Genomic DNA, 25758 nt, shown 5'->3' with positions numbered 1-25758 from the left:
GGTAAAAGGCGCGAGTAACTAGGCAACCAGGCTATGACAGAAAGTCCCACCTCCTGGGCATAGCAGGAGACTTATGGGAAATAGACAGGGTAGGAAGAATTAGGAGCTTAGCTCAGCAGAGGTAGGGGAAGAGGAACCCGGAAACCCACTTGCAATAGGATTGGAGGCCTGGAGTTATTGTGCCTCCCACAGTGAAGTCATTGGGCATATAGGCCTTAGCTGCTACTGTAGTGAGGTCATATCTGACAAAGTCATTCTCCTCCTCCTTTCCCTAAGGCTGGTGTTCAAGCCAGTCTCAATCCCAGGACTTAAACTCTAGGTCCTAAGTAGAGGAAGATGCACGGGGAAAACACCAAGCAATGGGAAGAGAGTCTCCTTGGGCCAGTCTTCCTTAGAGTCCCATCCCTTTCTCTCCACAAGAGCTGCGTCACCGAGGATGCAAAGTGCATCACATTAGCAGAGCTGCTCTGAGAGGAGAAGGAACATGAATGCAAACAGGAAGTTAGTGTTACTATGATTCTTAAGATAAGAAATTCAGCTTAGACAATTTTAAATTTTTCTTGTATAAACAGAACCAGATGAGGTTGTGGTTATTCCTCAGCTCTGAGGTTCTGACTGTCCAGCTCTGCAGCATTTAACAGTGAGTAGCAGAGAGATAGCCCCTGCTTGGACACAGAGCAGTCCTGGCTGCTTGTCACAAAGTCAGCAAACAGGACAAGGGTCTCTTCAGTGTGTAGATATATGTAGGTCAGGAGCCCTGTACAATGGAGAACCATTCCCAGTTTGCATTGGGCATTCTTTCTGCTCTGGGCAGTCCTAAGAACTGGCACAGAAGCCCCAGTATGCTACACCTGCTGCTGACATGGGATCCTAAGACAAGTTTATCTAAACTATCAAAGGTAGAGGCCAAGGAGATGGCTCAATAGAATAAGCGCTTGCCTGGCAATTGCAAGGGCCTGAGTTCAATTCCCGGTTCTGCCAACAAACAAACAAACAAACAAAAACCATAGACTATCCAAAGGTAAACCTGTAAAGCAGGGATGGCACACACCTTGTTGAGTGGCTTTGAGAGCCCAGGGCAAGAAGACTACAGGAGCAGGTTTCTGGTGAGGATTCCAACCCAGTAATAATCAAGAACAGACTAACTTCTATTTTGTTTTGTTTTGGTCTATAGCTCCAAGATGGCTTTTCATATACATGCTGTGAATAATCAGGGAAGGTAAGTGTGGTTGTAGGGCCTCCTCTTATGGGGCAAGGCTGGGAGGGTAAAGAGAGGAGAGCACTTGTTAGCTGCTATGACTGTTGGTCTTCTCACACTTCCACCTCTGGCTGAGGTGCCACTCTGGACATGGGCTTGAGCTGGCAGTGTTCAGTTGAACCCTGTACCCTGAGTACCTCCTGCCTAAGGCTGAGAGCAGGGACAGGGACAGATGTAATTCACTCCAGGGTCCCACCTGCTGATTCTACATGTTGCCAACATAGTGTGGGTTTTATTTATTTATTTTTGGTACCAAGAATTGAACTCAATGGGCTGGTGAGATGGCTTAGTGGTCTAAAGCACCTACTTAGAACAAGCTAAGCTAAGCTAAGCAAAGCACAGGGACCGCGGTTCGATCCCCCAGCACCACATGCCAGCCAGCCCCGCCCCCTGGTGGGCTGAGCTGGCCACACACACTAAATAAATAAATAAATAAATAAATAAATAAATAAATAAATAAATATCTTAAAAAAAAGAAAAAGAATTGAACTCAGGACCTCATGCTTGCCAGGCAGGCGCTGTGCTGCTGAGCTCTATCTCTGGCCCAACAGTATGTTTTTAAGTCCCTGAAGGAAATTCAAGTTATGAGTTGTCATTACCAATTTTAAAAAGAGAACACTGCAAATTTCCATATAGTTAAAAATTCTTTAATTTGTCTCCCATCTCTTCTAGAATTGTGCCTCTGGACAGTGAGGATAGCTTATCCTTTGTAAAAACGGTAAGCAGTCTTTATGAGCCAGATGGCTGAGAAACAGGCTGTAGAGGGCCATCTATGGGGGAGACGGTGGGTTCACATCCCTAACATGTCCTCAGAGGACCTTAGGCCTAGCTAAGCTTTGAAGCCACAGTGTCCCTGACATCCCATCCCCTCAGAGGTTGGGGGAATGTCACTCTTTGTGAGCAAGCCAGAGAGCTGACCCCTGTGCACAAAGACCACAACCACAATACGAGGAACAGCAGAATTGCCAGCCTCATTGCCACCACAGTGTAGCTTATGGCTGCCCAGCACCAGGTGGACCTTCAGAGTTCCTACTGTTGATGAGGGGTCTTTCTACAAAGCATGGATGCACAAACTTCTGCCTTCCATTTCCCGCAAATCTTCTTATACCTACATCTGGTGGTCAGAGAATGTTATATAGAAACACAATTTTCCATATACAAGAGAGCATGAGTGCCACCTTGCACTGCAGTCAGCAAATCAAAAGCCATGTGGTTTTGCAAATCCATCTTTCTCATTTGAGATATCTCATCCATGAGCAGCATCAAAGCCTGCCATGTAATATTCAGGGTCTAGGCCATATGCTGAACAAGTGGCTAGGTCTGTTGTCCCTGCCCCTGGCAGCATCAGATTGGCCAATAGACAAAACCACAAGGCCAACCATTTAGTACAGTGCCACCTGTGGTACACATCATCCCAATTGTGAGGTATGTCTATAAAGGTGGGTCTGATAGTGTCCTTGACAGGAAAATCCCCAGGTGCAGCATCCTGTCCAGTGTGTGAGTAGGTGTGGACGCCCCATATTCCTTGTTGCCACAGATCTCTAAGGTTTCCACAGTGGGCTGATTGGTGAGCACTGTAGGATGAGCTCCTGGCCATCCTACCACTTGTGTTTGTCAGTAATCAGCAGTGTATGACAACAGAGGTCTGGGGTATCCACCCCACAGTTCAGCTCCCCACCAGTGCATTTGCCTGCTGAATACAGTGCGACTACATTCAGCAGTGTTACTGGAGTTCCTGTCATCCACCCTGACCTTTGTACATAACAGATCCCAGTCTCTGTTGGGTGATTTGTGTTCTCTTGGATTAGCGCCTTGACAGCCTGGCACTGTTGATCCCAGGCAGAGCCAGTCCTGTTTTGTTGTCATTGGTCTAACTGAGTAGGGACAGCAGTGCAACTCTCCATGGGAGGCCCTCACCCTCCTTGCTTAGGAATTCAGTATACACCTAACAGTGTGATTGTTGGTATATACAGAAAAACAGGTATGCCCAGGACACAAAACTGTTAGTATGACTCATTCTGGTCAGAAAATCCCACCCTTCTGGGAAGATGCAGACTACCTGTTCATTCTGTGATAGGATTGTGGCTGGAATCATCTTACCCTTGGCTTAGAGTACCACACCTGGGTTCCTGTTGCTGTAGGAGGTAAAGGAGTTGGGACTAGGCTAACCACCCCAAAGGGATAGGCATAGCCACAGCATCACTCTGAGAATGGTGGCTCCAGCATTAGGCGGATCGCACACTGAGGCCTTTAAAGGCCATGTTGAACTCCACTATAGCGTGTTTAAGTCCTTCTTCTCAGAGCTGTACGAGTTCCCCGTCAAAGAGTCTTTTGTGCCAATCCCAAAACTATTGATAACAGCTTCCTGGCCATTTTGGTTCCAACAGGGGGAGGATTAAGGCCTCTTGTATTACCTTAAGCACAGCTGTGCTTTCAGGAGTGGTCCAATAGACTGTCACCCATATATCAGAGCTGATCATTGAACAGTTGGACTGCCTGAGCCAAGACCCGCACCCACCCACCCCCACCCCATGAACTTTGGTGTCAAGTAGGCCAGTTTGGTTTGGTTGTTTGTTTTTTTTTTTTAATTTTTTTTAAATTTTATTTATTTGTATATAGTGTGTGTGTGTGTGTGTGTGTGTGTGTGTGGCCAGCTCAGCCCACCAGGGGGCGGGCTGGCTGGCATGTGGTGCTGGGGTATTGAACCGCAGTCCCTATGCTTTGCTAAGCTTGTTGTAAGTAGGTGCTTTAGACCACTGAGCCATCTCACCAGCCCCGCCAGTTTGGTTTTGAGGAGCCCCTTGCATCACTCAATTATACTATTGACCTGTAGCCAGTACAGCACATGCGAATGCCATCTGATGTCATTGTCTCTGGCACATTGTTGTACCTGGCTCTTGTGAAATGGGTTCCCTGGTCAGACCTTATTCCTAGTGGCATCCCATATACAACTGTCAACCATTATAAGGCCTTAATGGTATAAGCCTGGTCAGCAGATGGACCAGGATAGGTGAAGCCTGCATCTGTGTCTGTATGCAAGCCATCAGAGCATATCTCTGTCCCTGTAAGAGAGGCTGAGGCCTGATATAATCCACTTGCCCCTGCTGTAGGAGCTGGGGTGCTCAAGGCATAGTGCCAGCTATGTGGGCACCCTCCAGGGGGCCAAATGGGTGCACTGGGGACATACCTGTACCACAGCCATTGACCCATCAGGAGTTAAATCCCGGTTCCACTGTTGTGACTCATAGTATGCTATGGGATCCTACGTGTCCCAGTTTTTTGTGGAGCCAAGGCACCACAGCAGAAGGTAGCCTTCCAAGAGTGGCTACCCTCATCAAGGCATCTGCTAAGCCATTCCCAGCAAAAGGAGAGGCTTATGTCCTGAGATATGATACACTACATAGTTGTTTGGCCATGTTGCCCTAAGTCTTAAGTCAGCACCCCATAAGGGTCAGTGCCTTACCTGCCAATCTGGGCAACCCAAGTTAGTAACCAGAGCATCAGCCCTCAAAGTACAACCTAGGTGTCCATGCATACATGTAGGAGACCTATTTTGTGTGTTACAAGGAGCCATACTGCCCAAAACTGCCTATTTTCTTGACCTCCCTGTTCCAATCCAGAAGATTTCCTTACTAGGTTGGACAGTAATTACTGTCCATTGTAGGGCCGTGTGATAGCTATACCAGTCAGTAGAGCAAGCATCAGCTAAAGATCCTTCTTTTCCCTCTGTATAGGGGCTACGTGTCATGACCTACAATTCATGGTGCTGTATTGCTTCCTGTGCTGTGTATGCCATGGGTCCCAAAACTGTTCCAATTCAGCTGACAATGGGCCAGCCAAAAATGAGACCCCTGCTGCAAGTTTGTTCCCCAGTGCTTGAGGGTGGGGCCACTCCACTCCTGGAGTGGGATGCCCATGTATGGACCCAGATCTCTGTAGGGTATTTAGTCTGCACTTCCCCTGTCTCTTGTTCTGTGATCCCCTCACAGGCATGTAAAGCAGCACTCTACTGTGAATGTTTTAATCAGGGAATAAATCAGCTCCTTCTCATACCTGTGACCAAAATCCAACAGGGTGCTTCCACTTACCTTGTTTGTGTTACAGGCCCCAGCCAAATCCATCATCACCTACACTCACAATTAATGTAAATGACAGGGTAGGTCAACTACCCAGAGAGCTTCTACCTGTGTGACTACCCTCTTTTAAGTCCTGAAAAGCAGCTTCTGCTGCATCTTTCCAGTCCTGTGTCACGTTTTCTGGTCATCTGGTGTAAGAGATGTAGCAAGGTAGCTAGGTGAGATATAAAAGTCCACCAGAAACTTAGCAAGTTTATATATACCTGTAATTGGCATACTGTTGTGACTCTGGGGTACTCCTAGATCTTATCTAGTATGGCATTGGGAATTACTTTTGTCCTACCCAACCAGATAACACTCAAGAATTTCAAAGACAAGCCAAGTCCCTGGACCTTATCTTTGTTTCTGGCCCACCTGTCCAGCAAAGTGTCCTTCAGACTATGCATGGAAGCGTCCAAACCCGTAAGGCAATCAGGCTAACATAATATTATCAATATAATGTCGCAGAGTGTGGCTTGATCCAGGAGGCCAAGTCCTGCGACAACAGGCCATGACACGAAGTCAGGCTATGCAAAAAGCTTTGTGACAACACCTGGAAAGTCCATTTCCTGCCCTCTTAGGTGAAGGCAGATTGGTCCTGGCTGTCCAGCATGATAGCAATGGAAAATGCATTGGCCAAATGGTACTGGGGGACAGGGTATAACTCAGTGGCACAGTGCCTGCCTGGCAAGCATGAGGCCATGAGTTTAATTCCTGGTACCAAACCCCAGATCAATTCTATGGGGCCTGATGGTGCACACCTGTAATCCCAGCACTTGAGAGGCTGAGGCAGGAGGATTGCTGTTTGAAGCCCACCTGGGCTACAAAATGAGTTCAAGGCCAACCTGGACTGCTTTGTGAAACCCTGTCTCAAAAAAAGACAAAAAAAAATGTTTCGACTGGGGAGACAGCTCAGCAGCATAAGCGCCTGCCCAGCAAGTACAAGGTCCTGAGTTCAATCCCTGGTACCCCCCCAAAAAAAAAGAAAATACTGGGCTGGTGCTATAGCTCAGTGGTACAGTACCTGCCTGGCAAGCGCATAAGGCCTTGAGTTCAATTCCCGGTACCAATGGAAAAAAAAAAGATTTTAACTCAACATAATGGTGTCAACCCAATATCACAGTGAGATGATCCATCAAGTCTGCAATATTAGGCACCGCTGCATGCAATGGAGAAATCACTTTATTCAGTTCTTGGTAAAGCGTCATTATTCCCATATGAGAGAATTGAGAGTTATGTGCAGGGCATATCACCCATACTGCTTTTAGTTTCAAGATAGTTTATCCTATTTCCTCATAACCACCAGGCAATCAATATTGTTTCATGCACACAACCTGTATGGCCTGCAGTAGAGTCACAATATTTGGTGCATGCTCTCAGATTAGTATTTTTCTGCTAATTCACCCTTCATACTGTCAAGCCAAGCACCTATCACTAGATCAACCCCTCAGGGGCTGGCGAGATCGCTCAGTGGACTAAAGCGATGCTTAGGCAAGCTTAGGCAAAGCACAGGGACCGGTATTTGATCCCTGGCACCATATGCTGTGCCAGCCCCATCCCTAAGGTGGGCTGAGCCAGCCAGAGTCTGGGTATGGTGGTGTATGCCTATAAATCAGTGCTGGGGAGGCTGAAAGAAGAATCACCACGAGTCCAAGCTGCATAGCGAGACCCTGCAACAACCAAATACTTAAAAAAAAAAAAAAAAGGAGGTCCACCCACAGTATGTATTTAGCAAAAGGGAAACATAGGCATCATAGGGATGTGGCACCAAGCACCCACTACCCAGTGTCACCTGGGCTTTCAGAACTGTGTCATATACTGACTTCCCCTTGTATACATGAAGTAGGTCCTGTGAAATGGTCCAGATTGTCATAAATTATCATTGATTGGGGCCGGGGAGATGACTCAGTGGAATAAGTGCTTCCCTGGCAAGCACAAGGGGCTGAGTTCAATCCCCGGCTCTGCAAAAAAAAAAAAAAAAAAAAAATTATCATTGACTCAGCTCCAGTTCCACCAATGCTAGCGCATGTTATATGTTCTTTGGGGATGAAAAAATGGTCATTTCCACAGGTGGTCTCCCAGTACTTCATAACCCCCACTAACTGGGTGCCTAGGCCTGCATTCTAGTTGGGTAAAAGGAGGCCAGAGTCTTTGCTTCCTCTTTCGTCAGGGCCACTTTTACCTTTGGGCCTATCAGGCGATATTACTGCTTAGCACACAGCTGCCACAATAGCAATACATCCAAGGGCTGGCTGCTTGTCTGTCTTCTCTGCTAAGCCAGCAGCCCTAAGGTCACATCCAAATTTAGTGCCAGCTGACGTTCAGCAGCCCTGCTCCCTGTCTGTGGGGAGCTGGCCCTCACTTAGCCTGGAGCCACCTGCTTTTTTTCCCCTTTTGTTAGTGCAGTGTGTGTTAGTGCCACTGTCCCAAACATGCCAGCCATCTTGCTTACTGAGATTATGTCCTTCATATGTGCCATAAGCAGTTCCTCATCAGAGCTATGGTACTGTATAGCAAAGATCATTTAGCACGTGCTCATTTCCCTCAGTATAGATCTGAGGTCTAAGTAGATTGCCCATTTTGTGACTTGATCCAGCAAGTCACCTGGATTCACCCACACCAGGTGACCTGTTGCCATAACCAGTATATCAAAGTCTGGTTACCTGCCTGCTGAGCTGTTGTTCTCTACCATCCTGCAGAACTGAGTGCATGGAGCGGGCTATTGACTATGTCAGATATTTGAACCATCTCCTGATGGCTTACGTCTGTGCTGTCAGCCCTGTTGCCCCACTCCTGCAGCAGCCATTTGGGCCCTGTCTCACCCACCTTTTGCTTTAATCATTTTGCCAGCTCCCACAACACCATGGCTGTATAGGTCATATACATTGTGTACCAGGTACACATGGACAGTCCTCCCAGCCTTCCTCCTTGGCCTATGGATTTGTCTACCTCCACCTTCTAGTGAATAGCAGGCCTTACATGCAAAAAGTAGGAGACCCTCTCAGGACTCCTTATGTAGGTAAGAACATAATGTATCAGGAGACACTTCAGGAGTGGGCTGCACTGTGCCTCTCAACATGACATGTGTCACCAACCCTTGCTCCAGGTCCTCTTCAGTCCATTGCAGCTGACCTACTTGCCAGATAAAAGCTCTCTGTTTCTTAACCCACACAGCAAAAAAAGGGTAAAGAAAAGCCAGCCCCCGCCACACACACACACACACACACACACACACACACACACACATATCCCAACTTATGGTGAGATGGAAGGAACTGCATGACTGTCACTTTTTTTTTTTTAATGTTTTTAGTACAGGGTCTACAGATTTATAGGGTCTCACTGTGTAGATCTTGACTCGTAGTGATTCTCCTGTTTTCAGCCTCCCAACTGCTATCTGGCTGGCCTGTGACTGTCACTCTTAGTGTAGTAAGCGTTCCAGGATGAGCAAAGAGATTCTTGGCCACTGATATCCCACATCAGGAAACATGTATTATTAATCACTGTGTCTTCTACATTACTTCCTATTGTAGGGGATGTATGTACAACTTCTTTTATAGAAAACTGGTAAAGGATGGTAGTTTTTCCCGCATTATCCAACCCAACAATGATAACTTTGTGTTCCTGATAATTGAATAGTCTCCATATCCTTGTGAGGAGAATTCTCATTCTCAGGCAGCGAAGCCTTTCCAGCCACCTGGACCGCCAGGCCTGCCCTGGCTTAGGCTGACAGGGAGAAAGACTGGAGCCTCTGCCTCTGCTGCTATCGCTCCCGCACTGGCCACCGGCCCACTTCCAGGGAACTGGAGGGAGGCCAAAGCCCAGGCCGCCCTGCCACGTGCAAGGCCCCCCCACAGCCACCATGGCACTCACCTGGCTCATGGACATTGCCGCTCCATTATCTGTGACGAGCCATGTGGGCCATCCATGACTGTCACTTTTAAGGCTTTCCAAACTTCCCTGGGTTCTAGATGAACTGCTTCCCAGTCTTCCAGAGCCTCCCAAGCTACCAAAAGGGCGACTATAGATAACCAAGTTAAGGCCAAGGAATGCATGTCAGCAACCTTTTAGGGCTATTCCTAGCCATCCAGTGCTGTTTTCAGTTTCATGGCTGCGGGCCTAGAGAGGTACTTTTGTAGGTGAGATCCACAGAGAAAAGAAAGCACATGGCACAGACATCACTGAAAAGGCAGGCAGCAGCAAGAAAGAGCAGCTAAACCTGTATTGTTTATTTCTCATTTTTGCTATTATCAGCTATGTATATTCTGAGGTGAGCCTAACCAGAACACATGTATGGTTTTCCACAGCTAAGTTATGGTTACATAAATCTATCCCAGTCTGCACCTGTGCTAGACCGTGTGTTCATCTCCATAACATGTCCTCAGACAACCCAAGACCTGAGCTTTGAAGCCACAGCATCCCCCATGGGTGAGAATAAGTAAAAATTGCATTGATCTAGTGTGGAAGTGTGAGCTGAGAATAATAAGCTTGCCTTGCCCAACAGACCAGCAAGTTTTCAGTTTCTTTGCACTCAAAGACATGTATTAGCTGGGCATCATGGTTCACACCTGCAATCCCAGCACTCAAGAAGCTGAGTTAGAAGGATTGCTGTGAATACAAAGCCAGCCTGGACTATATAGTATGTTTCACCTTCAACTAAATAGCGAGACCCTGCCTTAAGAGAGACAGAAGGACAAGGGACCAGGGAGAGAACTCAATGGCATAGCACAAGGTCCTGAGTTTGATCTCCAGTACCACCAAAAAAAAAAAAAAAGAGAGTGACAACATAGACACATAGACAGAAACTCTTAACAGGTGTTGATGCCCTTAACAGAGACCTAGGTCTCCAATGAAGCAGTATAGTCAGAGCAGAGCTTTCTGACCCATGAGCTGCTGCCACACTGTTGGGCCAGTGTAGGGGGCCAGCCTTTGAGCTTGCACTAGACCAAGGGGCAACAAAGATGAAACAGACACAGAATTAGGTTAAAATTTAGGGGTCCAGCGGCTCTTTTCTTCTTTTGATGCAGAGCCTTGAATGACTGGCATATCTTGACTTTATTCATTTGTGCACAGGTGCAAGCAGTAAGTTAAAGGCATCTGTCTCCCACCATCCATGGTACATATCCAAGTAAATAACAGGATCTCAGCTGTATTAATTTTCCCTGCAGCATGTCAGCATGCCCTCATACCACCTGTCTGGTGCTTACAGAAGAGACCAGTTAAGCCTTAATTTTCCTATCTGATCTACTACAGGCCAGTAGAATGGGGTAGGGATATACTCTGATTTTTGGCCTCTGGAGTAGGATGGCATGCATGGCCTAGAACCAGAATTTTACACTAGTTATAGCCACAAGCCAAATGTTCCATTTACTGCTGCATATGTGAAGGATGACAAGCAATGTATATGAGGGTGGTGCATGTCCAGTCACATTCTGCCTGTAGTGTGTGTGTGTGTGTAGAAGTATATCCTCAGTTGATTCTGTGATCTGCCTAAACCTCAATTTCTGTAGACCTTGGACATGGGGACCTGAATGGGTAGAAAATGTATACCTACCACCATCACCAGTGGAAAAGCAACTCAAAAGTTCCTGTCGGGGGCCAGGGAGATAGCTCAGTAGAATAAGTGCCTGCCTGGCAAGCACAAGGGCCTGAGTTCAATCCCCAATCCCACAAAAAAAAAAAAAAAAAAAAAAAAAAAAAAAAACCTGTCAGCACTGCCTCATCACTAAAGGAAAATATAAAGGATGGTTTTCAGAGGTTGGGTATTAGTTAGCTTTCTTGTTACTGAGACAAATACCTGACATCCAGAACTTACGGGGGAGAGGTTTATTTTTTTGTTTCACAAGGCAGAAACATCAGAGTGGAAGGCATGGCAGAACAGAGCGGCTTACTTCATGACAGTGGGAAAGCAGAGAACAGTGGCAGAGAGGAAGGAGCAAGGGACTAGAAAGCAGTGGCAGGAAGTTGGTGCTTTGTGACCAAGTCCTACCCTCCTAAAGTAGCATATTTTTATATGCCTTGCAGTTCATGTTATACAAATTAGGAAGTAATTCTATAGTAATGAGTTATGTGATAATTTTCTATAAGCTATTGTCTCCTAGGCTTTATATTATAGATTTCTAAAGACAGGCATCATATGATTTTTTTTTTCTCCCTATGCCACATGTTATAAAGTATGCTATTCAGCAAAGCCTACGTGTTTTATTGTGTCAGTTTGGTTGTGTTTTTGTTTTGTTTTTTTTTTTTTTGGTGGGGGGGATGGTTGTGGTTTTGAGGCAGGGTCTCACTAAGTAGCTTATTGATCTTCTTACCTCACCTTCTAGAGCCCTTGGAGTCTACTTGAATAATCTGAAAACTAAAGAAGAATTGTCATGTCATTTAAGAAGAGCCATCTAGCCCCAGGAGGATTTGTGTCTTCAGACTTTCTAAATCTGTTGAGACAAGGTCAGGGAAATAGCTCAGTAGAAGCTAAGTGCCTGAGTTCAATCCCTGGGTCCACCAAAAACCAAAACAAAGCAAAAATAAATAAATAAATCTATTGAGACAGATTTAGATAGACCTTGCACATATCATGCCTAATTGGAAAATTGACTAAATCATGAAAGCCTACTTCTGACTTCTTTGTACATTCTATTATCATGACATCTTGGGAAATCAAGGACTTTGGCTTCAGCTATGTTGTTGTTTTGGGGTTTTTTTTCCTTTTCAATCTGTCTTCTTTATTTTTTAATTTAGAGAATCCATTAATATCTTTAAAAGCACCAAGATTTTATCTCTGCCTTGGGTGTGAGATAATAAGTGAAAATAGACTTTGCTTCAGAAACTCAGCACTGCACTATTTAGTGGTGCTCATGGTAGGAGAAAATGGAGGTGACCCTGCAATCATTGGGGTCCTGATGGTTCCTGAGCTGTCTTCAAAGCATCTTCCTTCCTGTACCATTACTCACTTTCTTTTTAATGGGACTAATTTCTTAGCAGCTGCACCTCCTTGGCCCCAACTTTACATGTGGTTTCTTCAAGGCTGCAGTTTAAATCTTCTACTTTCTACTTTGTCTTTTACCCCTAATTCTCACTGATAAAAACAGTCAGTAATATGGGAAGGTTGGGCTATCTTAAAATGTCCACCACCAGAGTAATTAGTTTATCACTATTAATCTGTCTCTGCAGGGTCTCAGGACGTGGACAAAAATGTAAACAAATTTTCTGCCAACATACATACACACACACACACACACACACACACACACACACACACACACACACACGGCCTCTAGTCCAAGTACCAGTGGAGTCCTCATTCCCAACGAAAACTTTCTGAGCCTGACTTTCACTGTCTGGATTCCTCTAGTCTTCTGAGCTCCAACCAGAATCATCCATGAGGCTCTGCTTACTGCATTCTGAAGCTTCCCTAGCTCATATCTCCAAACCCTTCCAAACTCCTCCAGCAAAGCAGCCCCTGAAGCTGCTGCTTCTTTATTTCCTTTCGGTACAGGGGATCGAACTCAGGACCTTGCGCTTGCCAGGCAGGCACTTACACCACTGAGCTAACTCCCAGGCCCCCAGCCCCTAAAGCTTCTAAATCACAAGGTTAAATACTTCTACTCTATATAACAATTTTCTTTGTGGGGAGGGGTTGGGTTGGAGTTTGTTTTGGGTATTTTGTTCTTGTTTATTTGTTTTATATATTTGGTACAGGGTCCTACTGTGCAGCTTGGACTTGTAGTGATCCTCCTGTTTTCAGCCTCCCCCGACACTGGATTACAGGCATGTGCCACCACACCCGGTCTCAGTGGCTGGTGCAGTACGCCCAGGGGTGGGGCCAGCACAGCATGAGGTGCCAGGTATCAAACCCTGGTCCTTGTGCTTGCCTAAGGAGGTGCTTAGTCCACTGAGCTATCTCGCTGACACTTTATTTTGCTTTTAAGACAGCCTCACTATGCAATTTGGTCTGGCCTTGAACTACATAATGCACACTGGCCTTGAACTCATTGTAATCCTCCTGTCTCATCCTATGAGTGCTGGAATTTTTTACTACACCTAGCTATTACATACCAGCTCTTTCTTTCTTTTTTTTTTTTAACTGGGGAAAAAAAGTATATATTTAGAATTAGCCAGCTGGACTCAGTTTACATGATCCCAGTTTTGTTGGCAACATCCAATGCATCATAATCAGGAGCCAATTGAACATATGCCTTCTTCTCTCCATCAGGCATGGTTAGGGTATTGACTTTGACAACATTGATGTCATACAGCTGCTTTACAGATTGTTTGATTTGATACTTACTGGCTTTGACATCCACAATGAACAGGAGGGTGTTGTCCTCGATCTTTTTCTTGGCTGACTCTGGTCAGGAGGAACTTGATGATGGCATAGTGGTCAAGCTTGTTTCTCCTGGGGGTGCTCTTCTGAGGGTATTTGGGCTGCCTCCAGAGCCACAGTGTCTTGGGATGGCAGAAAGTGGGTGATGTTTGTATCGTCTTCTTTTTATGGCTGTGGATGCCTTGCAGCCTGGCCTTCTTGGCCATCAAAGCTTTTGCTTTGGCTTCAGCTTTGAAAGGGGCAAGTGCTTCATTCTTCGCCTTTGGCACCATTTTGGTAAAAAGGCCCAGTTTTCTATAATAGTTAGCTTTCATGTTGCTGGGCACAGTGCCCAACACTCACCATTTAAAAGAGGAAGGGTTAATTCGTCTCACAGTTTCAAGAAATAAAGTCCATGGTCATCAGAAACATCATGGTGGAATGGCTTGATGAGCAAAGCTGGTTAGTTCATTGCAGTTGGGATCAGTGCCAGAGAAAAATGTTCAGGGGACCATGTATAGTATCTAAGGTCTCACCTCCATGACCCACCCAGATCACAGCCAGCAGTGTGCTTTACTAATCTGCAAAGTGTTTCTTGATCCATTGAAGTTGACATCCGTATTACCAGTCATGGGGAAACTATTATATATATAAAGGAGCAGGTGTTGACATGTATGTAAAGTATCTGAAAAATGTCTATACTAAATGAATGACCAAGTTTCCAAGCTTGTTCAGAACTCAGATTAAAAGTACAATAATGGGGGCTGGTGAGATGGCTCAGTGGTCTAAAGCACCTACTTAGAACAAGCTAAGCTAAGCAAAGCACGGGGACCGCGGTTCAATCCCCCAGCACGACATGCCAGCCAGTCCCGCCCCCTGGTGGGCTGAGCTGGCCACACACACACACACACACACACACACACACACACAGTAAATAAATGATTTGAAAAAGTCTTTTAAAAAAAAATAAAAGTACGATAATGGGGCGAGGAGCTGAGGTATACATGTGTACAGAAGCCTAGAAGAAACACCTCAGCTCTGATAGGCCTGGGGCCAGTCATACTTAAGAATTAAGGCTGCGTTGCCTCTTGGGATAACACTTGGAAAGAATTTATGGAGACACAGAGATACTCTTCTAACCATGTGTCTCTGATCAAGGAGCAATTACAGCAATACCTGGGTGTTCCTAAAGCCAACTCTCACTTCAGGATTGTATTTCAGAGCATTTCCAGTTTTCCTCAGAAATTCTTCAGTATTCTCCTACCATTTGCTTTAAAGCAGCGTTTTTCATGGATCTCAGGTCTTACACTGGTTTCTCACTTGCTATAGGCTTGTATGACTGTCTGTGACATTCCCGACTTGCTGGGAGGAAGAGGGTGCTTAGGATCTGTAGTCTTCTCAGAATCATTTTTGACATCTCAGATCTTGGTTAAAGAAAAGGGTAAGTGTGTATCTTTTGGAAACAATTTTTTGTATTGCTACAAATCTTGCACATGTATTGATTTTGACAAAATTAAAGCAAAACACAGTAGACAGCCAGTAAATACTCTAATTTATGAGGAGTTCTTGCAGATCAATAAGCCAGTGATATACAGGGCTAAGGATATAGCACAGAGGTAGAGTTTGCTTAGCATGTACAGCTTTAATCCCCAGTACTAGGGAGGAAAAAAGAGAGAAATAGGCAGTCCATTGGTAAAATGGTCTAAAAACATGAACAGGCTGTTGAAACACAAGAAGAAAAAAACAGGACGTCCATGTATACATGAAGATAGGGAGCATCAGTGGTCCCCAGTTCAGAAGAAATTTGAAACAATAATGAGATATTATTCTTATTACTGTATTTTATTCATTATGTTATCAGAATATGCTATAAAGCTGAGCATGGTGGCACACCACTTTAATCTCAGCACTTGGAAGGCTAAGACAAGAGGACTGCTGAGAGTTCAAGACCAGCGAGACCCTGTCTCAAAAAACAAAAACAGGGGCCGGGGAGATGGCTCAGTGGAATAAGCGCTTCCCTGGCAAGCACAAGGGCCTGAGTTCAATCCCTGGTTCTGCCAAAAAAAAAAAAAAAACAAAAAAAAAACAGTTATAGAATGATAATATTCAGCCCTGGTACAATGATCCTGATAATTAGTCTTTAGTTTTAATATGTGTACACATGTACCACCTTGATAAAAACAAGACAAAAGGACTAATTCATAGAATTCATTTAAATGTTTGTTCTGAAAATTACTCAAAAGTTAATCACAAAAGGAAGTTTTCTCCATCTACTCATTAGTCTCTCTGTCCTAAGATGAGGATGTTCTCATTTTATCAGGGCATCAGACTTTATACTAATCAGAAGAGCCCTTGCCCCTGAGAGGGAAACGAGGGAACTGTCAGTCTGAGTGGCTGAGGAGATAGTGAATAACTGACTAGCATGTCTGTGGTCTTCCTACAGATGGCACTGTTACCACAGAGACCAGCTGCATAGTCCTGACGGCCGCCATACCCAGATTCTGCTCCTGGCTGGTCAGTATGATTTAAAGGTGAAAGGGAACCCAAACTGGGAGAACCTGGGAGGGACACTTGAGGAGGAGCCTCTTCACTGGGTTCCTGGAGGATATAGATCCTGAGCTAGCTGTTCAAGAATGGAAGTTTTATCTTGACCCTTTCTCTTCATATGAATGAATCTTGGTTCTCTCTCATAGACTTAGAAAAGTTTCAAAAGAAAGAACTAAATTACCTGAGTCCCTGTTAAATTGTGCACTTAAGAAATTAACACCCTCTTAGTACAGATGAGACCAAAGCTTAGAAGTTGGTAACAGGGAAAGAGAAGGGGAAGTAAAAAGAATCAAGAGGTAATATTGTGTCCATGTGTGATCTCTATCTTTGGTGGGAGTTGGGGATGGGGCTTGAGACAGGGTCTCTCTCTGTAGTTCAGGTTGGCCTTGAACTCACTGTCATCTAGGCTGGCCAGGAACTCAGAACAGCCTCCCAAGTGCTGTGATTACAGGTGTAGGCCACCACAACTAGCTGAAAGATATTTTAATATGTTCTCATTCCTTCATCCTTGAAAAATAGCTGTTTTTCTCTGGAGCAGTATGTAAGTGTAGATTACCACACTTTGTCCACCAGCCATAACCTCATTGGCTGGATCATAGGTCCAGCAAGAGAGCCTGCTGTGACATAGGGCTCTGATTCTATGACCAGCAGCTGCCTCTGCCGGCTTGGTGGGGCCTGAGTGCACTGGGTGTGGGCCGGGGAGATAGCTCAGTAGAATAAGTGCTTGCCTGAGCGCACTGGGTGGCTAGGGTGCTGCTCAGTGTCCTAAAACAGCCTAAAACACAGCCTTGAAGTGCAAAGTGAACACGTGCATTTATTTTGTTGGGCACAGGTAGAAGATAATGAAGTAAAATTGTCTGAGAAAACCCAGCAAACAGTGAGGGTAAGTAGCCTTCTTGTTCTATGCTAAAATCATGTCAGAACAAAATGTAAGCATAATTTAAGAGATTTCATCTTACATTTAATCTAAAGGATCTGCATTTGCTTTCAATTGCTCCTATTTGTATTCTTTCCCTTTCCTGAAGACCTAGGTAACGTTTATGAGAGACAAAATTAGAGGAATATTTTCTGCCATGCAAACTTCAGTGTTTTGGTATCTATTTTGTCTGTCTAGCTTTCTGTTTTTGTGGAACTGGGACTCAGCTCAGGGCTGCAGGTTGTACATTCACAATGAGGTACACCCCCAGCCCTTTTCTTATTTTTTGAGGCAATCTCACTGATTTCCCCAGGCTAGGCTGGAACTTGTGATCCTTCTGCCTCAGCCTCCCAGAGTGCTGTGATTATAGATGTGTGCCACCATGCATAGCTTTTTTTGATGTTTTTCAAAACCTCCAAGGTCCTGAGTTCAATCCCCACTACCAAAAAACAAGTGGGTTTTTTTTGTTTGCTTGGTTTTGTTTCTTGAGACAGGTGTTTGAAATGTAGTTCAGGCTGGCCTTGAACTCACTATGTAGCCCATGCTGGCCTAGAACTCACAGTGATGCTCTCTGCTCAGCTTCCTGAGTGCTGGGATTACAGCATGCACCAGCCACACCCAGCTCCAAGTACTATTAAAAGCAGATCCCAGATTGGCCTTGTCATGGCAAGCTGAGACATCAAAAGTTAGGGCAAAGCTGGGCATGGTGATGCACACCCATAATCTCAGAACTCAGGAGGCTGTATGTTTGAGGCCAGCCTGAACTACATAGTTGAGACTCAGCCTCAAAAAACCAAACCAAACAAATATATGCAAGTAAGCGTACAAGTGCATCACCATGCCCAGCTTTGCCCTAAATTTAATGTCTCATCTTAACACGATGAGGCCAATCTGGGATTTGCTTTTAATAGTACTTGGACCTCGGTGTGGCTGGTGCATGCTGTAATCCCAGTGAGTTCAAGGCCAGCCTGAACTGGCTGTGAACATTGTGAACTCCTGTCTCAGAAACCAAAACAAAACCAACAAATAAAAAAAGTTACTGGTTTTGAAAAAGACCAAAAAGAGCTAGGTAACTTCTTTTCCCCTTCTGTTTTGTTTTTGGTTTTGTTTTTTGTTATTGAGGCAAAGTCTCACTAAGTCACTAAATTGCCCACACTGGACTTGAACTTGCTGGTTATACCTCAGCCTCAAGGGTTCTGGGATTACAGGTGTGTCCCGTTATGCTGGGCAGACTCAGCCTTTTATTTTATTTTAATTTTTATTTATTTAATTTTTTTAGACTCAGCTTTTTAGACAGACAAAATTGGACAAGATTTTCAACTCTGAGTATTTATGCCATAAATCACTTGCTTTTTTGTTACTGTTTTTAAGGAGGATGAGTGTTTCCTGGGCACTTTCCTAGCAGGAGGAGAAGGAGCATATCTTTATTCCAGCAATCTACAGCCCTGGCCTGAGGAGGGTAAACAGATAAGACTTTTCCACTCATGGCATGTCTGGGTCCCTTGTTTATAGACACTAGTATGGGTGTTGTGATTAATGATACATCTGCTATTAAAAAGATTTGGGCTGGGGAGATAGCTCAAGTAGAATAAGCGCTTGCCTGGCAAGCGCAGGGTCCTGAGTTCAATTCCCGGTACCACCAAAAAAAAAAAAAGGTTGTTGATGTAAAAACTTTTTCTTACAGCTGTTTTCCTTTGATCCACCCATTTTTTTAAATGAGGAAACTTGTGCAGGTTTCAAAGCATAAGGGCTTGTCCAGAATTGCCCCTGTCCTCTTGTTTCTGTCTCCACTCTCAGAATGGGCTGGAGCAGAATTTCCAGAATCAAATCTGTAGACTGAAACAAAATTTTCTACTGCTCTATAACAAATTACTCCTATTTTAATAGCTTAAAAAATACCTACTCATTATCTCATACTTCTGTGGGTTGCATTCTTGAGAGGCTTGGGTGGGCCCAGGTTTCATGAGGTCAAAGTCAAGGGGCAGCCAGGCTTAGATCTTACCTGGAGACTCCATGGAAGAATCTTCCCACTGGTGCACCAGATCCCACTGTTTTGTCCTCAAGTCCTCCAAGAGTTCCTTGCCCTGGAACCTTCTCTATTTCAGCATCCTTGTTTGAAATCACTCCCATATCAATATGCCCCTTGGCCTCATGATTCACACCTCTCTCTTATAATAACAGTTCAAAATTGTAAATCTCATGGGCTCAGATATCCCCAGTCTCATCATTGAGATTATCTAAACCCCATGTAGACAAGGCTCAGCAGTCTAATCTTATCAGCTCCTAAACACACATCTTTTCCTTGTCTTTGGACCTGTGAAACTAAAAAGACAAGTTGCCTTCCCCCAGCGATCATGTGCAAGGTGGGACTGGCATAGGGTAACAGTTACAGACCTCAAGTTCAGAAAGGGGAGAAAATAGGTGAGGAGAATGAGCAGCTTAAGGCAGATGTGAGACCTAGCTGAGGGAGGGAGCAGAGGGTAAGGAGGTGAAAGGACCGAGGGGTAGCATATGTATGTACCAATCCCCCATGACTGTTGTGTGTAAATAAAAATTAAATTAGAAAAAGTAACAAAGTTAAAAAAGAAATGTAGCTGAACTAATAACAAGTATCTGATTAGGATCAAAGCCTGGGAATTATTTTCTGGGTTCTTATTTCTACCCCCTCTTGTTTGTACCTACCTTTTGGTTTTGCCTTCCTCATTCTTGGTTCAGCTCTCTGAGTCATCTTCCTTTTCCAAAACAGTAGCTCCTTGATTAGGAGTCAAGGGCTGGGAATAAATTTCCATGGCTCGGCTCTGTTGATGTAAAAACATTTTCTTACAGCTGTTTTCCTTTGATCCACCCATTTTTTTTAAATGAGGAAACTTGTGCATAGATAGGTAGGTAGGTAGGTAGACAGACAGACAGACAGACAGACAGACAGACCGACTGACCGACCGACCGACCGACTGACCGATCGATCAGGGCCTACAGGGTCTCACTACACAAATTGGACTCCTGTTTTCAGCTCCCAAGGGTGGGGGCAGGGCCAGCATGGCATGCCTGGGGATTGAACCCTAGTCCCTGCACCTCGAACCCTAGTCCCTACACTTACCTAAGCAGATACTTTAGTCTGCTGAGCTATCTAGCCAGCACACTATTTTTTCTCTTGATTTCACCAAAACTCTTGAATTCTTGGTTTCACTCTGGAATCAAAGTTCTGCCCTGTGGGCTTATGGCACTGCCTCAATCAACCTTCCTTCTTCTGTGAAAGGTAGCACCTTGTTTGCAGCTGAGCAGTTTTATCAGCCTGCTTCTTGCTCTTAGAATTTTGGGAGATGATCAACATTCTTCGGTTTTGTACATGCTCTGTCGCTTTCAGTCCAAGAAGGCAGTGTCTCTGCTGATAGAAAATTCAAGAACTTTGTTCATCTTACATGGGTTTCATGGGAATTCACTTCATGTTCTTTTTGCTTCCTCGAATTAACTGTGTGTGTGTGTGTGTGTGTGTGTGTGTGTGTGTGTGTGTGTGTTTTGCTTGTGTACCTAGGGCTTCATGCATGCTAGGCAAGCACTGTAACACTGAGCTATCTCCCCAGTCCCAAACATTTTCCTGTAAGTCCTATTCTTTCCCTGTTGGGTATAGCTTTTTTTAATGAAGAAAGAGTTCTAAGGGCTGGCCAGATAGCTCAGCGGACTAAAGTGCCTGCTTAGGCAGAGCACAGGGGCCGGGGTGCATGCCTGTAATCCCAGTGCTTGAGAGACTGAAGACAAGAGAATCACTGTGAGTCTGATCTACGTAGTGGGACCCTGTACACCGTGTACTAAATACATTTTTTTAAAAAAAGAAAAAAAGAGTTCTGACTTACTCTGCAAATTCCTCAACCTCTGCTAAGCAAATCCTCTTTCTGGGTGATTTATTCTTCTTGTTGAACATACTCTTATCTGGTGGCAAATTCTTCTTCCTCTTCTCATATTACTGGTTCTGCTCCTCCATTCACATAGACAACAAAACACAAGGAGTTCTAGTTTTTAATCTACAAAATGCTGAGGTGATAATGGTGCCATTATGATTCCTATACCACAACAGGGTGTTCATTTCTGCTTTTCCAGTTCTTGGTGCATAATACCTGGGTGGAACATTTGTGGAAGTCATCCAGTTTGTGACAGTGTTACCTGCCTTGGAGCAAAAGTGCAGAGTGTTTTGAAAGCAAGTTGTAGTCACAACACAAGAGGTGCTTCTATGCTGTCATCCTTAAGCCAGATAAAATATTTAGCAAGAATACTTGCCAAAATTAGATTGTACCTTCTTAGCAAAGGGCCTTATTAGAAAACTATATTTCATTACCCAGCAATAGTCATTGCATCCTGGATATCTCTATAAGAATGAAGAAAAACAAAACAAAAAAGAATAAAGAGCACAGCTATAGATTTCTAGGACTTCATTAGTCACATATTTTCAAGAGCTTAGATTTCAAACTTTCTTAGTTCCTAAGGGAAATCTAATTTTCTGGAGCAAGACCATAGTAGAAGCAGAGACCAAAACCAGAAGTCTCTCCAAGTTGTACATTAAGCATCTTACAACTGAGGGGTTTGGTTTGGTTTTATTTAATTTTGAGATGGTCAGCCTGGTGTTGAACTCACTGTGGAGCCCAGGCTGGCCTCAAACTCACAATGATCCTCCTACTCAGCCTCCCAAGTGCTAGGTTTACATACATGCTCTACCGCAACCAGCATTTTAAGGGTTTAGACCAGGTCTTGTCTAAGTTTTATGCAACTTGAGGTTTACACTATTTAGGGACTTTCTTTTTCTTTTCTTTCTTTTTTTTTTTTTTTTTTTCCTTTTTTTTAAAAATGATTTGGGCTTTTTCAAACTGTGAAAAAGGACTGGGCAGGTAAAGGATCCTGAAGCTCAAGTGTTAGTGTTTTGATAAATCTGCTTCTAGTTGAAAGTGTGATGAGTTTGAAATTTACCTCTTCCTGCTTCTGAAAGCATTTATTTTAAATTCCTAGCATGCCTTGTTTTGATTGATCTTTGATTCCTAAGTCTCCTTAGAAGCCCAAAGGTTGCCTGAGGTTGTAGTGTAAATTTGGCTGCATCTGCAGGATGGTCTAGGTCTGGAAGTTAGTGTAGGGCTTCTTATTTTTCACCCATTAGACTACTTATGGGTGAGAACAATAGTATTTCCTTCACCTTGAATTGCTTCAGCCCCAGACATTTTTCCTTCCCCCACTTTGGAGTTCTGGTATCACGAGACCTCTTGTTATCCAGCTTCCCATTCATTCATGTCCTTCATGTGCCCTTTTCTCCACGCCCTGTTGACCATGGCCAGGCAGGCTGCCCAGCACCTAATCCTCAAGAACTTGCCTTAGAGTTTACCACACATGACTATATCCCTAAACAATGTCTCACTTTTGAACTGAATCCAAATAGAATCATACCATACATAATCTCCTGGGGCTTTTTTTTTTTTCTTGATATTATGTTCCTAGGATTCATGTAGGTTATTGTGATATTAATTTGAGACTAGCACAGGATTGCAATAAAAATGACAAAGCATGCCTGTAGCTTCAACATACAAGAGGCTGAGGCAAGAGCATTGGTGAATTTGAGGCTAATCCTGGACTATATAATGAGTTTAAGGCCAGCCTGAACAGTATAGTAAGACCTTGTCTGAAAAATTAAAAATTTAATGCTTTGGTTTTCCAATCAGTGAGCATGATATTGACATAGGGGAATGAAACTCCTAACCTGAAAGATACCTGGGCTGAGTTCATGTTGTCTAAAATCAAAGAATGAATTTTAAGAACTACAGAGGATAAGAGCAGAATGTATTTATTGTAGGAAGGAAAGCTCCTGTCCAAGAGAGGAACAGAAGGGGGCCCTCATGCTGGTTGCCCCAGGAAGTTGTCTCTTCCAGGAATTTTTATAGAGTAAAACTGTGTGGTGAGGTGGGTCTAAGGTTGGAATTTGATTAGGTGGGCATGAGGTGAGACAAAACTATGGTCAAGGAATGAAGATTATAGAATGAAGATTATAAATACCGTTGCTCAGATAAAATTGGTTAAATCCAAGACAAATGAGGAAGTGAGTCACATAGCAAGCAGGCATGAATAGGAACAAGGTCTTCCTGTTGGAGGTTGGGTTAGTGACTCTTTTGGGCTCTTTCAAGGTGATTGGTACCTATGTAGTATCCCTGATGCCCATCCCTAAAGAAGTAAGTGGCTGCATTTGTTTATTCTTTTGTCTTGAGGTCTGGCCCACGAACAGGAGTGTCTGTCTCTTCCATAGTTGCAAAGTCACCTTGTCTTCCATATTGTCTTTTTTTCTTTTTCTTTTTTCTTTTTTTTTTTTGCGGAACTGGGGATTGAACTCAGGCCCTTGTGCTTGTCAGGCAAGCGCTTATTCTACTGAGCTGTCTTCCTGGCCCCATATTGTCTCCTTGAGGGCTTGGCCCTGTCTGACTGCCTATAAAAATTTCTATTGAATTTAGCTGTCTAAAACAATTTCTGTGTAATTTTAAAAATCTTTCAGTACAGTGTTACAATTTTCTCTATTTTTGTTTTTGGTTTTGAAACAGGGTCTTGCTCTGTGGTTCACCTGACCTTGAACTCACAATGATCCTCCTGTGTCAGCCTCCCAAATGCTGGGATTACAGGTGTATGCCGATACACCTAGCCGTTTTCTCACTTTATATCCTTCTGCTGTTATCTTTTTTAGTTATTTTTTTTGTCGCTAATTTATCTAGAATTGTAATTGATTGTAGTAGAATTATAGCGTGAACTATATTGAGTATTTATATATTGGTTTTGTAACCCTGAGCCTGAGGCTTGTGGGTATAAACACATGCTTGTGTATGTTTGGTGCTGAAGATGGAACCTAAAGCCTCATGCATACTTTCAGTAGTGTTCTATAACTGAGCTATATCCCCAACTTCTAAATTATTCATAGATTCTAGTAATCTGGATTCTTTGGAATCTTATATTATGGGTACTAGTTTAATCTATGAATTGTGGTGGCTTTATTTCTTCCTTCCAATTCTTATTTCTTTTATTGGTTATATCTTGCTTTCATTTGCTCAGACTAGCACATTGAGGAGCCAGGCATGGTGGCACACACTGTAGGAGGATTGCTACAGGTTCAAGGCCACCCTGGGCTACATAATGAGACTGTGTCTCAAAAAAACAAAACAAGCCAGGCATGGTTGGGCATGCCTATAACCCCAGCACTCAGGAGGTGGAGGCAGGAGGATAGCTAGGAGTTTGAAGCCATCCTTGGCTACAAAGTGAGCTCAAAGCCAGGCTAAACTGCCTAGTGAGACCCTGTCTCAAAAAGAAAAGAAAAAAATTTAATGGGGACAACAGGCAACCTTATATTATTCCTATCTAACATCTAATATCTTTATAGTTCAGGCTGGCCTTAAACTCACTATGTAGCACTAGGGAGATAGTTCAGCAGCATAAGCACCTGTCTGGCAAGAGCAAGGGCCAATCCCCAGTACAAAAAAAAAAAAAAAAAAAAAAAACTTGTTATGTAGCTTAGCTTGACCTCAAACTGATTCTCCTGCCTCAGCTTCCAAAATGCTGGGATTATGGACCAATACACCCAGCTTTCCCTTGAGATAGAATTCTGCTGTGTTGCTCATACTGGCCTTCAGCTCCCAAATTCAAGTGATCTTGCCTCAGCTCCCCGGTAATTGGGACAACAGACACATGCCACTTGAATCCAGCTTCAAATGCTTTTTCCTGCACTTAGAAATTTATAATCTTCTAGCACATACCTATAATCGCAATACTTGGGAAGTTGAGACAGGAAGATTGCCGTGAGTTCAAAATCAGCCCGGGCTGCATAGTAAATTCAAGCCTAGCCTGAACTACATAATGAGACCCTGTCTCAAAAATACAAACAAACAACAACAAAAAATCACCATCTATACCTTTAATCTGTTAATGTAAAAAAAATCATGTATTGATTTTTCTAATGTTAAGCCAATTCTATATTTATGGGAAGAACTAACTTAACTGGGATTTAAAAATATATATATAAGGCCATCAAGAGTCATTTCTGTAGTTAAGAACTACTGTATATGGTATGTGTGTATATAATTATATGTATAATTTTTCTTCTTGCTAGAGTTGGTTTGCTCATAATTTGGTCATAATTACTGCATCATCAAAAAAGCCAAAAAAATTATTGTATCATATACGATATTAGCTTTAATTTTCTTTTTTTGTATTTTAATTTCTAGTTTCTTTAAGTATCTCATGCCAGGTGTGGTGGCCCATGTCTGTAAACTTAGTACTTAAGAGGCTGAGGCAGGATGATAACTGCAAGTTCAAGGCAAGCCTGACCTAAAAGGGAATTCAGAAGGCACCTGAACTACATGCATGACTCTACCTCAAAAGAGACATAGCTGAGCATGGTGGTGAATGCCTGTAATCCCAGAACTTGAGAGGATAAGGCAAGAGGATTGCTCTGAGTTCGAGACCATCTTGCACTACAGAGTTCAAGGACAGCCTGAAGTGCATTGTGAAACCCTGTCTTAAAAAGACGGACGGACAGACAGACAGACAGACAGACAGACAGAGAGAGGATCTCAGTATGTTGCCTAGGCTGGCCCAGAATTCCTGGGTTCAAATG

The 25758-nt window shown here is 43.8% G+C and overlaps 1 protein-coding gene across 1 annotated transcript in view; it reads left to right on the top strand.

Moving 5' to 3' along the window:
* The window catches only part of CUNH20orf194 (chromosome unknown C20orf194 homolog), a 152922-nt gene that overhangs the window by 84337 nt on the left and 42827 nt on the right, over positions 1 to 25758 (top strand). Inside the window, exons 15-20 of the mRNA XM_023718572.1 lie at positions 1175 to 1219; positions 1931 to 1976; positions 15002 to 15113; positions 16116 to 16186; positions 17052 to 17102; positions 18507 to 18594. Of these exons, the coding sequence (XP_023574340.1) occupies positions 1175 to 1219; positions 1931 to 1976; positions 15002 to 15113; positions 16116 to 16186; positions 17052 to 17102; positions 18507 to 18594 (413 nt within the window). The remainder of the gene's footprint in view (positions 1 to 1174; positions 1220 to 1930; positions 1977 to 15001; positions 15114 to 16115; positions 16187 to 17051; positions 17103 to 18506; positions 18595 to 25758) is intronic.

The sequence above is a fragment of the Octodon degus genome, unplaced genomic scaffold (genome assembly GCF_000260255.1).
Source record: "Octodon degus isolate 3935 unplaced genomic scaffold, OctDeg1.0 scaffold00060, whole genome shotgun sequence".
NCBI classification, from domain to species: Eukaryota; Metazoa; Chordata; class Mammalia; order Rodentia; family Octodontidae; genus Octodon; species Octodon degus.
The sequence above is the reverse complement of the archived record's forward strand: the minus strand, read 5'-3'. Positions and strand labels throughout refer to the sequence as shown.